Source organism: Pogoniulus pusillus, chromosome 22 (genome assembly GCF_015220805.1).
Source record: "Pogoniulus pusillus isolate bPogPus1 chromosome 22, bPogPus1.pri, whole genome shotgun sequence".
Classification (NCBI taxonomy): Eukaryota; Metazoa; Chordata; class Aves; order Piciformes; family Lybiidae; genus Pogoniulus; species Pogoniulus pusillus.
In genome coordinates, this window is record NC_087285.1 from 11,079,778 (window position 1) to 11,092,678 (window position 12,901).

Below are 12,901 nucleotides of genomic sequence, written 5' to 3' on the forward strand. Positions count from 1 at the left end.
TCAGTGAGCTCTGCACACTTTCAAACCCAGCTGCTCTGGTTTGATTCCACTCTACACTCAGCATTTCCCAGCTGCTGGCTCCTTGCTGATAACCTTTTGTGCTATCAGAGGTGAGCCAGCATAGTTCAAAGCCAGACTGTTACGCACACCCCCACTCTGTGATCCTATGCTGCATTTTTGGTTCAGAATATGCAATTTTAAAGCCTTCTTCCAGTTTAACAGTGCAGCTGAAGACTTGAAAAGCCAGCTGATGTGTGGTGGTGTTGCATGACTGCTGCAGAGTTAAACGGAGAGACTGTGTTTGTTTGCCTTTGAAATAATGTTCTGTTGTTGTTGATTTGATTTGATTTTTTTTTTTAAGCCTTTTGTAACCATTTTATGTATTCTGTTTTATAACAAGTGGATAGACTTTACAGTTATGTGCTGTGCGGCCTGTCAATCAGTTCAGTCTGACAGCTGTCAATCACTGACACGCAAATATTATGGGATTCCCTAGTGAGGAAAGCATTGGTATCTCTGTGTGGTGACTTTAGCCTCCCGCCCTTCCGGTACTTTACATTTTTTTAGTTTCTTACCTTGTGAAGTGATGAGAGTTGTACCTGCAATGTGTTAACTGCCAAAAAAAAAAAAGACTTCTAAATACACCTGAAATATTTTCAGTTTTGTTCTTCCTTTGATTTTGAAAGTGCTTAAAACATAAAAGAAAACGTTAAGGCGTTTAACCTGAAGCTTTCTCAGTCTGTGTATAAAAAGTCCAAAACCTTGATTTTTAAGGAGGATTAACTTCACAGAAATCTTTAATGTAAGGGTTTGAAATCATAGAAGGGGGTTGATTTTTTTTTCTTTGCTTCGCTGAGGCATGGCTTGTTGGGTGATGCTGGAGCAGCCAGCTCTATAGAGGGTGGGGTTTGTTCACATGGCTCGTTTCGGGGAGGGAGTATAACCCTGGTGGCAGAGTAGGAAGTGCAGGAGAGCTGAATTCAGGGTGTGGAGGGAGGGATTTGAGCTGGTAATGCTGAGCAAGCTGCCGCTCTGCTGTCCCAGGACACAGCACTGCCCCGTGTCCTTTGGTTGAGCCATGCCAGGAGCAGAGCCTGACACTCCCTTATCACAAACTGAGAGAAACCTCAGTTGCAGAGGTCCCACAGTCCCCCTGTGCTGATGGCTGCTCAGCTGTCCTAGGTCACTACCTCCCAACAGCTCTCTTGCCAAGCTAGCTACTGTGTATAGATCTCTAACCTCATAACATTGTGGAGCTGTGACCATAACAGTTTATTCCCTGGAGAGATGTGTTTGGTTCATTTGTTTGAGTTTTCACCTATTTTTTAAATGAAATCCCAAGCTGCAGCACCTGTATGTAGGGTGGCTGAAGCTAAACCCATGCTGTAAGAGCATTAAAGGTCTGGAAGTGTCCCTCATTTTTTTTCTAGGGGAGGGAGCTGGCTATACCCTTCTGCTTCTCTGCTCAGCCACAAGCCAGCACCTTGGCAGAGGAGGAAGTGCTGGCAGGAGTCAGCACACAGCCTGAGGGGGCTGCTGGTGGTCCCACGGGTCTGCAGGTCGTGATATTCTTACTAGGTTTGGGTTGTACTGCAGTGGGTGCCCTGGTCCTTCCCACAGCGTTGATGCTATGGGGCAGGGATCCATAGCAGTGCAGTGTTGATGCTGTGGGGCAGACCCACAGGTGTTTTGGGCAGTGCTGTTGTTGGGACTTTGCCATACCCTTACTTTACAGACTTCTGTGGTAGCATCTGGGATTCATTTAATTTTGAATGAATATTTCTCATGCCAAGGCTTAGAAAGCTTCACCTTTTTGATACTGCATGCATGTTTTAAGATGTTTTGCAACAATATTCTTAACTTTACAGTGAATAAATGGTTTGCTTAGCATTTTGTTCAGCTGCTGTAAGACCAAGTGCTAGTGCTGTAGATGTAGAGCACCTTCCACTGGCACTAACCAGGTGTTTTCTAACCTCTGCTTGCTCTCTTCATCTCCCTGCTAAGATAGTAAAGGAGAAACCCTATAAAGCCTTTTATGTTGATATGTTAATACTGTGAAGAAGTTATTTGGGGTCAAGTTTGCAGGGTATTGGTTCTGATTTCGTTTTGCTCTTGCACTCAGTGACTAAATGTATTTTTGGGGAATGGGTCTAGGACGGTTCTCTGGCAAGCCAGAATTTGTTGGTCTGTCCATCTGCCTTCCCTTATGAACTTCACTGTGCTGCAGCTCCACTGCTTTGGTGGTTTTCTGTTTCAAAGGGGATGAGTAATAAAAACTGAATGGCCATCCCTTCTAGGTTTGGGGGTTTTAATCAGTGTGCCATCCAGAGGGGTTGATGCCATGGCCCAGCAGGGTGTGAGGGTGCTGTGAAGGCAGCATGTTTCACCTTGCTTGGGGAGTTCCTGAAGGCATCCCCTGGCACTCGGTGAGAGATGGGGCTGAAGAGCCAAACCAGGCTTGGGATGAGCTCCAAAGTACAGCAAGAGCAAGACATTATCTACCCCAGAGAAAAGAGGTGCAATACAGGAGCGGCAGACTCTTAGAGCTGCTGTTTCTAGGAGTTTGGATGAAAATGTTGCTGGTTGTCTAGATATAAAAAACCTGCCATGACTGATCCTCTGCCAGCCCTTTACAGGGTTTGCTGTGATGGGCAGAGCATTGGCATGCCACTTCCCATTGAAAATGGAGACTAAAACACTTCCTTAAACTTCTAGATATATCTATGTGCATATCCACCTTAACTACAATTTACTGGGGGTAATTCTTGTTTGGTTAGATCTGCTGTTTGTCAGCAGCTCCAAGTATTTACCTCTGTTGCTTGGACACTGGTAGGAGGAGTCAGTAAATCCTTGCCTGGATCCCAGTTTAAAGCTGCAAAACCTGTGTAGCGTTAATGTGCGTAATGCTCTCATGAAGAGTCAGTAACTTGTTACTTTGAGATACAGATACAAAAGTGCAAGATAGAAGCATAAATTGGAGTAAAATGATAAAAACTGGTTTGAGTAATTACTCTTTAAAGAATATAGCTCATCTTGAGTGTAGCAGACCCTCTTAATGGGCCAATTTTGCTAAAACAGGTGCAAGGAAAGGGGAGATTTAGATGATTTTTACATTAATGGAGGGGTTTAGTGATTTCTTTGTTGTGGGATGTGATATTAATGTGCTCCCCTCTCCTGGAGGTAAGTCAATTCCTTTTTTCATAAGAGCAAACTGTTAGGTCTCAAAGGATCGTTCTCAAGCGCTGCCTTTCTGTTTCTGTCTGTAAACCAGATCAAAATGGACTTCTTTGAGCTCCTGGCTAACCATCACCTGGACAGTCAGTCTCGCTGGAGCAAAGTGAAGGACAAAGTGGAGACTGACCCCCGTTACAAGGCAGTGGATAGCTCCTCACAGAGGGAAGACCTTTTCAAGCAGTACATAGAGAAAATAGCCAAGGTATACTTGAGCCCTTGGATGTTCTGCTGGCCACAGACAGACTAGTCTGTGCTTTAGTTCTGTGGAGAGAAAACTCTGTACCTAAGTTACATGTGGAAGTACCTCGGAGTGGCAGTCTGAAGCCTAGAAGTGCTATTCCAGGAGGTGCTGCTGCAGATGGGCATGGCACCTGTGTGTGCACATCCACACACACACAGTATGGGGAGAACTTACTAGCAGAGAAAGGAAGGTGGAGACTCCTGTAAAGCCCCTGCTTGTAAAAATAGAGTAAAGCTTCAGGAAATGCAGACACCACAGTGATTGCTTCCCTCTAGGGTGGGCAGGTTAAGCTTACTGTGATTCCTTGCAGAAACACAGAACTGTTTTGGTTGGAAGAGACCTCGAAGGTCATTGAGTCCAGCCATCAATCTAAGACCATCATGGCCATTAAACCACAACCCAAAGTGCCATGTCCACATGTTTCTTGAACACCTGCAGAGATGGTGTCACTGTCTCACTGGGTAACCTATTCCAATGCCTGAGTTTCTGTGTATGCCTGGCCTTCTTCAGGAATACAGGCGGTGCACACACAACTCCAGTATCCCTGCCTCTGTCTTCAGGCAGTTCATGTAAAACTGGACTCGCCAATAGTGATTCCACTCTCCCCTGTCCTCCCATTATTGGCAGTTTGTCACTGCACACAACCCAGACGCTCCTGAGAGCCTTGTGACTCCCACGCAAACCCTGCAGTGCTCAGCTGAAGAGATTGTCAGCCTGGAGCACTTTGTTCCAAGGTGCCTTTGTTCCGATAACATTCGGATTCATTTGTCTAGTGGAAGTTTGGAAGGTGGTGTTGTGATTGAGCCGAGCTTGTTCTTGCACCCCAGAACTTAGACTCTGAGAAGGAGAAGGAGCTGGAGAGGCAGGCACGCATCGAGGCGAGCCTGCGGGAGCGCGAGCGCGAGGTGCAGAAAGCGCGTTCTGAGCAGACCAAGGAGATCGACCGGGAGCGTGAGCAGCACAAGCGGGAGGAGGCCATCCAGAACTTCAAAGCCCTTCTGTCGGACATGGTGAGATCTGGAGGGGCTTGCTCAGCTGCTCCCTGAACCTCTGCTATGTTTATGTAGACTTCATGCTGAGGGTGCTACAGATTTCTTCTCAAAGGCTGTTTGGGTTGGGTTGTTTGGGGGGATTTTATATGCAGCTTGAAGCTTCTCTCAAAACGAGAAATAACCCAAGGTGTACAGAAGAGATCCCAGTGAAGAACAGGCAAAACTGGTTTAAACCCCGATCCTCTCTTGACTCAGGTGCGTTCTTCAGACGTGTCTTGGTCTGATACCAGGAGGACCCTACGCAAAGATCACCGGTGGGAGTCGGGCTCCTTGCTAGAAAGAGAAGAGAAAGAGAAGCTCTTCAACGAGCACATTGAAGCACTTACCAAAAAAAAGAGGGAACACTTTAGGCAGCTCCTGGATGAAACTTCAGCGGTAAGAGCTCTCTGCATTCACACTCCACATTTCTGCCAGCCCCTTGTGGCTTCTCCTTCCCTGGCTTTCTGTCACACCCTCTGATTTGTTTGGTTTGATTTCCAGAGCCCCTCTGCTTCACCACCCTTTTCTTCTCTGTAACAAACTTTGTGCATTCTATTTCCTTAGCTGTTCACTGCTCTTTTGGTTTAACATTCAGTTCATTGACATTGAAGCTTCTAACCAGAGATCTTTTTCTCTCCTGCAGGATGTTGCATTTCCTCAGCACTGAGTTATTTGATACTCCTTGTGGCATCTTGCTCCCTCTCAGATAACCCAGTGCATTTGCCTTAATGAATGGCAGTTTCTAAGCTTACCAAGTTCACCCCTTTTAATGTTTTCCTGCTTTATCTCATGCTGATGAATCTGAACTTTTATCCTGTGTGATGCTGTGGAAATCCATCACCTATTCTGTCCTGGGCCTTAGTGAGTCTTGCTCCTTTTCAGTTGTATGCCAGCTTCAGTCAGCTTGTTTTTGAACCCTGAAGTTTTTTACCTCAATTTTAACACCTTTATTAAGAGCACCAGGCAGATGTTGATGTGACAGAATCAAGTAACAGACAGGAAACTCTGGAGCAAGTTTTCTGTAGGTCATTTTTAGCAGCACATTTGTATCCATCTGTATGTGCCAGAAAAGGATGCTGGGAGGTAAATTGTGTTTTGTGAAGGCTTTGAGCTGGAAGTGTTGTCTCCAAATACTAAAGAAAAGTAAATATAAAAAATAGTCTGGTTAGAAATACAAATGTAGCAGTAAAAATAACCAAACCTCAGCACTTACAGCAGCAGTTTTGGCAGTGGGCTTGGGAAATGTGTCAAAGCTCTAGCTAGAGGAATATTTACATCCTGTCTTAGAATCTAGTTTATTTGGGTTTGCTTTAAATTTAACTGCTTTTGCTTTTATTTTTTTAAAGATAACTTTAACATCAACGTGGAAAGAAGTGAAAAAAATCATTAAAGAAGATCCAAGGTGCATTAAATTTTCTTCAAGTGACAGGGTGAGTGGTTTGCATCTCCGTGGCTGCCTTGCAGAGCGAGTTAACGGCTGCAGAAAGGATTCCTGCTCTGTGAGCAGTGCCACTGCTGGAACTAAAACTGGGAAGGACCCCCAGAACTGTGGTGTAATTACTGCTTGAGCTGCATCAAGCACTCACTCTGCACTCAGTGTTTGAAGCTTTTCTCTTTCCCTGCAGAAGAAGCAAAGGGAGTTTGAGGAGTACATTCGGGACAAATACATCACTGCCAAAGCTGACTTCAGGACGCTGCTGAAAGAGACCAAATTTATAACCTACAGGTGTGTGGCATGGGGACAGTAAAGGGCTTGGCTGTTTCTTGTGCTTCTCCATGTAAAGGGCTGCAGCCTGCCAGTTGTTTCCTCCCAGCATGCACTGATGTCTAAGTTATACTTTACAGCCTTTCATAACCTGTCAGCAAAAAAAAATCTACAGCAGCTGGAGAGCTCTGTTTGCTTTATTTTGACATTTCTAAGGCGAATCAAACCAGCACTGGGTGAGGTTCCCTTTGGCTCTGGAACAGCGCTCTGGGAGCAGTACCCTGAGCTGGCAGGTGTTAGATTTGTGTGGTGGTGAAGGGTGTTCTTCATGTGCTATGCTAGCCCTTGATTTAGACTCCAGAGGGATCCATCCTGAAGTAAGGGCTCTGCCTCAGGACTCTGAAGCAGACAGCAGAGAAATATTGGTTTCATTGAAATGTTGTTAAAACCCCCATAACTAAAGTGCCTGGTTTCTGTGGGAGGACTTTTCTGACAGGGGCCTCACAGGCTTGCAAAGCGTTGGCTTTGTCACTCAGCTCCAGGGGATGGTGAGGTTGATGGAAAGTCCTGGGTACAGACCAAAACAAGTCTGCCAGAAATGAAAGGCTGATTAAACAAGTGAGAACTAAATCAAGTTCTGTGGATCCCAGTGAACCTCTCAGTGGCCTTGCGGTCAGTGTTGTTGTGTTGGGATTCTGGTTTCAGGTAGAGTTGCCCTCACTGCCAGTGCTCGAAGCTGATGGAGTGGGAATGCTTGGTCAGTCAGGCTGGACTGAACTGAGACTGCCACATTGAGGTTCTAATTATTTGCCTCGTTTAGATGTGAATGTAAAACTCTGATTATAATTTTTTGGTCTCTCTAGGCTTTAGCATTTGCATAGCTCAAGTAGTGCTGTACAAGGCCACTGCAGCCAGGCAGGACTCTTGCTTTGGTGTTTGTTAGTGCAGCACCAACTTAAGCTGCTCTGTTCTGTGCAGGGTGGTGTTGATTTTGTCTGCTCCTGACCTAGAGCAGCTTCTTTCTAGTGAAGAGCTCCAAGTCTCTGCACCTTTTCCCTGCTTCTCCTCCTCACTGACTTTACCTGTGCTTTCTTGGAGCATGGGCAGCTTTGGGAGGCTTCTGGGATGTTGTGTGGGCTCTGGGGTGTTCTGAGCATGCTGGACCACTCAGGTGGTAATTGTTACACTTGCTTTCAGATCCAAAAAGCTGATCCAGGAGTCAGATCAGCACCTGAAGGATGTAGAGAAGATCTTACAGAATGACAAGCGTTACCTGGTGCTCGACTGCGTGCCAGAGGAGAGGCGCAAGCTCATTGTGTCCTATGTGGATGACCTGGACCGCCGGGGGCCACCTCCACCACCCACAGCCTCAGAGCCCACGAGACGAACAACGAAATAGTCCTGAAGTACTCCTCAGCTGGGGGTATCTTAAATCCAAAAGCTTGCATGAGCCATCTGTCAGGTTTATACATACACATTGCCGTGAGTACATTGCAAAACCATCTGAGGAGCAGAGGAAGAAGCAGCGTTTGTGAACATGAAATGGTCTCTGGCTGGGTGGGGGGGAAGCAACAACAGAAAGCCCACGTTGAAGGTATTTATGAGCTTCTCTGGGGCATGACTGACAAGAATGGGAGCGTGTGGGCAGTGCTTGGTGACCAGCTCTGGAGCGCTGCAGTGTCTGTGTGGGTGGTGGGATGTGGAGGCTGCCTTCTAGGCAGGGTCCTAGGTGTGAGTCTTTGTGAGGTTTGAACTTGTGCTGCATGTGTGCCACCAGCAGTGTCCCGGTGTCCTGGGCCCTCGCTGGGAGAAGTGCTGCCTGGGACATTAAATTATTGATTACTGGAGACTGTGTTCTGGAGACACAGCTCCTAGTCCTCTGCTTGCCTTCACCCTTGGGATGGAGCTCAATCCATTCCAGCTGGGGTCAGAACTGAGAGAATTTGGCCTGAGAGACCAAACCAAACTTGTTCACAGCTCTGCTTTGTTCCTCCCTCAACCCTCGAGTTAGACACAGACCAGGTTGCTCTGCCCAAGTGAAGATTTGTCTGATAGCTTCTCCCTGAGGCTGGAGCCACTCGGTGAGTGGTGGCGCAGGACAGGACGGTTGTACAGACACCTTTTTCTTTACCATCAAGTGATCTTTACACACTCTGGATTAGACTGTGGATCTCCCCTCTGGGCAACTCTTGTAAACTATACTCCTGTTTTGAATGTTAAACTTGTGTTTCTAAAGTTTAATTTTGAGACGTTGGGATTGTCCAGTTTCTGTATTTGAACGACAATAAACCAACCCTTTTTATATATGGATTGTACAGGCCCAACACCCCTTTGTGGTGCCTTTTGTTGGACTGATGAATTTAGGAGTGAACAGGGTCAGGTGATGATGGCAGGTCAGCTCCTTTCAGTGCCCAGCTGCCAGCACAGAGTCCTCAACCCCCAAGACAGGGGAGGCCCCTGCAAGGCCCGTTCATACCTACCAGCCTGTGCAGAGGCTTTGTGTCTCCTCCACTGCCTCTAGGCATCACCTCTGTGGTCACATCAGGGACACAGCAGGTGGCCTAGAGCAGGACAGTGGAGGTGGGTTCATGGTACCGTGTCCCTCACCATGGGAGCACAGGGCTGTGCTCTACCAGTGGAGGGATTCCTCCCTGCTCAGCCCTGCAGGAGGCCGTGCATGGTTTACAATGGCTTTAAAATGCTCTGAACTCGTTCATTAAATGAATGTGATTGCTATTAATTTAAATTTATCTTGTTTATGGGCACCAGATGTTCATTAGCATTTATTTATCTGCTTATTCTGGGGATAAAGCAATCGCCCCTGAAGCAGTGGGTGGGGGGTGCTGCAGCTGCAGCTATGCTGCGCTGGTGATGTGGGACAGCTCCACCTCAGCTATGGGTCCCCTTTGCCCCGCCAGCAGCAGGGAGAGTCTGTGGGATCCTCCTCTAGATATGCAGGGAAGCTGACAGTGTTTCCAGTGCCTTTGCCATCACAGCCCAGCCCCCTGAGTCCAGGACTGGTGCTGCAGCTGAGCACTCAGGGGCAGGAGGGAAATGCGAGGTCAGGAAAGAGAGACTCAGCTATGGGAAAGCCCAACTCCTCTCTGGGACAGGAGCTGCAGCCCATCCCTGGCAGGAGGGCCGGTCTCAGGGTTCAATTTTTGGGGCTGCGTTGCTGTTTCCAGCTGCTGAGCAAAGCCTGCCACCACTCTGGTTTCTTCTTCCTTCTGCTCCAGGAGCTGGTACTGAGCCTAGCAGGTTCTGGGCATCTTGGACACTCTTGAAACAGCAATAAATAGTACCCCAGTGAGGGGCTGGAGCACCACAAGGCTGTGTCACCTGCATTTCCCACACCACCTGGGGACATTTATTATGAATGTTGTGCCTGTGCTTTGAAGCCATCCTCACTGTGCTGCCAGAGGGGAGCTGTGGTCAGTGGCTAATAACAGGCACAGAAGTCTTAATTTTATCGTATCTCTGCACTGATGAGAGCAAGAACTTCCAGCCCCAGATAATCTGTTTAAAACTTAATGTTGAGCTGCTCTGTGCTGGCTTTGTGACAACCCCCTCTGTCTGGCCATCACTGTGATGCAGTAGCCAGGGCCTCTGGCTGTGTTGGTGCAGGCTGCTGTGGGCAGCACAGCTTGCAAGGCTATCTGAGGCTTCCTGTCCCTGCAGCCTCTACCAGGCCTGGGCCTGCCCCAGCTGCAGCACCAGCTTTGCCCAGCAAACATCCTGAGTGATACAGGGCTGTGGGGCACAAAGCCATGGAGCCATCCACAAGTCTGTAAACGACTGGATGAGGAGGACATCATCCCTCTGGATGCACCCCTGTGTTTCTGTTGCCCCTCCCACACACTGTCAGCAGCAAATGGGACTGGGGGGATGCCCCTTGTCAGACTGCTAAAGTGAGAGGCTGGATTCCCTCCCATTGCTCTCCAGATTGCCCAGGCATCAGCACCTCTGGGCTGCACAGACCCAGCAGGTCTCAGTCCACTGAGCAGAGACCTTCAGCTACAGTCTGGGTGCCAGAGAATCACCAGCAGAGCAGAGGCACAAGAAGCAGTGACTTCACAGCGAGACAGGTTTGGGACAACTTTACTTCTGAGAGCAGAGTGCAGGCTTTCTGTACAGGAACCAAAAAAGAGCTTTTTTTTAAAAAAACGATTTCTTTACTCTTGCTATTTTATTAACCATTTCATTAAAAAAAAACACACAGTTACTCCCAAAAGCCATCACTTGTGGTACATTTATGAGCCAGTGCACTTTGTTCTTCCTGTGTGGTCACTCTTCTGAAGGTGGCCAGCTCTGTCCCAGTGCTCCCAGGCTCCCTCCAGGGGCCAAAGTCTGGTCGGGGTCCCTCTGCTCCACAGCTTCTGGTTTCCATGGGGTCCCTCTGCTCCTCGAGTGAGTGGCAGCTCCTCTCCTGTGCTGGGTGTAGGAGCTGGGAGGCCACAGTAGGACGTGCTGGAATTCTCATGGTGCCCCACAGAGACTGTCCCAAGAAGACATTTGGCCTATGGAGCTTCCTATGCCCATCCCCACAGAGATGCCAGTGCTGGAAGGATGCCAGGGCTGGAGGGATGCCCTTAGGGAGCCATCCCTGCAGTGCCAGCGTTGGCTCTTAACTGACTTCATTGACTCATTTGCTTTTTCTTGCAGGAGCAGTTTTCAGGTTGACTGAAAACTCAGCAGTTCTGGTTTCGTTGGTTTTGTTATTGAACAGTCGCTCAAGTGGAAGGAGGAAGGGCCTGAGCAGTCTCTAGAGTAGAGAGGGGCAGCCTGGCCATGCAGAGAGGAGGAGTTACTGCTTTTATTGTCGTTACTGTTATGATAAGATAGGACCTCAGAGGGCCCCTCTCTGAAGCAGTCAGGCGCTAACAGCAAGGTAGGGTTGGATTCCTTTTTTTTTAGAAGGTCATAAATTAGCAACTTTATCTTTAAAAAAATCTAATAAATAAATAATTAAAAAAAGAGAAACACAGAGAGAGAGAGAGAGAGAAAGAGAGACAGAGAGAGAGTGAAAGAGTCACAACATGCAAGAGCTCACAACAGAACAGGTGAAAATGACCAAAGCAAAAGACAGGAGCTGCAGAGGTTTGCCCAGGGTGGATTTGGTTTGCAGTCAATGCAGTTTGGAAGCATCATTTATAAAGGTATTTCATATACCAAGAAAGGCACCACAGTATCTACAAAGCCAAATCCTCAGGAAGGTGTCAGTGGCGTGGAGAGAGGCAGCATCCTGGCCAGTGTGCAGCAGATTCCCCCCTGCCCCAGGCCCTGTAAGCTTGTCCCTTGCAAATCTGAGCTGTCCCAGGTTAGGGTGAGGGTTGCTGTCTCTGTTGGTGACAACACAAAATAATAATAAAAAGACAAACGTGAAACAGGGCAACAGGGACAAGGTTCTGCTCTTGCAACACCACAGGTGCAGTACTGCTCAGGTCAAGTTTGAACGATCAGAGCAAGACTTGCTGGAATGCCCCATGGGCACACACACCACGTGCCCCCTCCCTATCTGCTGCTGACAGCCCACACCACCACCACCACCACCTTATCCACGACCAGATGGCTCCAGCTAGCCCAGAGCCACCTGAGGACAGTGGGGCAGCAAACGTTCAACACCTCTGAGTGCTCAACAAGAAATGGGGTGTCTCTGGGTGTCCCCCAGCACTGAGGGTGCAGGCCACTCCTGCTACCCTGTTCAGATGCTACCTGAAGAGCAACAACTGGAAGGAGGAAGAGGAAGGAAAGGGGGAAAAGAAAGAGAGAAAGGAAAAGAACAGCAACACTTGAGGGCACGCGTGCGCTGGCGCCGGTACACGAGCCTCCCAAGGAGCGCCGTGTCCTCCTAGTTAACCTTGTCCTGGAAGATGTACAGGTTGTTGGTGGCGGCCACGGCGATGATGTTCTCGGAGGGGTGCCAGGCCGTGTGCAGGATCTTTTTGCTGAAGTCCAGGCTGTCCACGCTGATTTCGTCCTTCCGCCGCTTGCCGCCCACGCAGACCTTGCGGGGCTTGAGGATGGCGCGGGGCTTGCTGTTCTCCCGCGAGGCCTCCAGCGTCACGTCGCGCTTCGTGTTGCGGTCGAACATGCGGAAGAAGTTGTTGTAGGAGCCTGTCATGATGACGCTGCGAGGGGGGCACAGAATGGGTCACCATGAGCAGCACAAGCCCTGCTGCCCACCTGCCTGCGATGCCCTGGCTCTGCCCAGCACAGGCCCCGTGGGAACCAGGCTTCCCAGCAGCTCTGTTCTGCACCGAAAGGCTCAGGCTCAGCCACTGGAGCCAGGTTCCCACCATCTCCTTGTCTTTCAACCAGAGGCTATTAGGGTCGGGGGGGATAACTCTTTTCAAGAGTAACAATACACGTGGAGCTCAGTCCTTAGGGCAAAGCTTTAGCTAGGGATTTCCAGCTCTTCTTGAGGCAACTGGCCTTGTACTAGAGAAGGCAAAAAATCCAGAGGTAAAATGGGGTTTGGAGTTTGGGCCCCAGTCTGCACCTCTGATGGTGCAGAACCACCTGGCTGCACGTCCTTCTGCCACCTGCATCAGTGTGGTCTGTGTGAGGACAGAGTCCCAACCCTAGGCTTGGCAAGCTGGAGCCAAACACATCACTGCTCTCTTCCAGGTGTGGGTGAAATGGAGACAGAATCTAAACTCAATCCATAAGAGAGCTGGAACCCCAGCGGAT

At 48.7% G+C, this 12,901-nt stretch overlaps 2 protein-coding genes across 9 annotated transcripts in view; one reads left to right on the top strand and one right to left on the bottom strand.

Annotated features, from left to right (window-relative positions):
• TCERG1 (transcription elongation regulator 1) overlaps nucleotides 1-8,517 on the top strand; it is a 32,918-nt gene extending 24,401 nt beyond the window's left edge. For all 6 annotated transcript variants that reach the window (XM_064161697.1, XM_064161698.1, XM_064161699.1 and 3 more), the window contains 6 exons: nucleotides 3,272-3,436; nucleotides 4,303-4,485; nucleotides 4,723-4,902; nucleotides 5,853-5,936; nucleotides 6,132-6,232; nucleotides 7,409-8,517. In XM_064161697.1, coding sequence (XP_064017767.1) covers nucleotides 3,272-3,436; nucleotides 4,303-4,485; nucleotides 4,723-4,902; nucleotides 5,853-5,936; nucleotides 6,132-6,232; nucleotides 7,409-7,610 — 915 coding nt within the window. In that variant the 3' untranslated portion in view covers nucleotides 7,611-8,517. The remainder of the gene's footprint in view (nucleotides 1-3,271; nucleotides 3,437-4,302; nucleotides 4,486-4,722; nucleotides 4,903-5,852; nucleotides 5,937-6,131; nucleotides 6,233-7,408) is intronic.
• Nucleotides 8,518-10,293: 1,776 nt separating this feature from the next.
• The window catches only part of PPP2R2B (protein phosphatase 2 regulatory subunit Bbeta), an 80,410-nt gene continuing 77,802 nt past the window's right edge, over nucleotides 10,294-12,901 (bottom strand). For all 3 annotated transcript variants that reach the window (XM_064161705.1, XM_064161704.1, XM_064161706.1), the window contains one exon: nucleotides 10,294-12,339. In XM_064161705.1, the coding sequence (XP_064017775.1) occupies nucleotides 12,060-12,339 (280 nt within the window). In that variant the 3' untranslated portion in view covers nucleotides 10,294-12,059. The remainder of the gene's footprint in view (nucleotides 12,340-12,901) is intronic.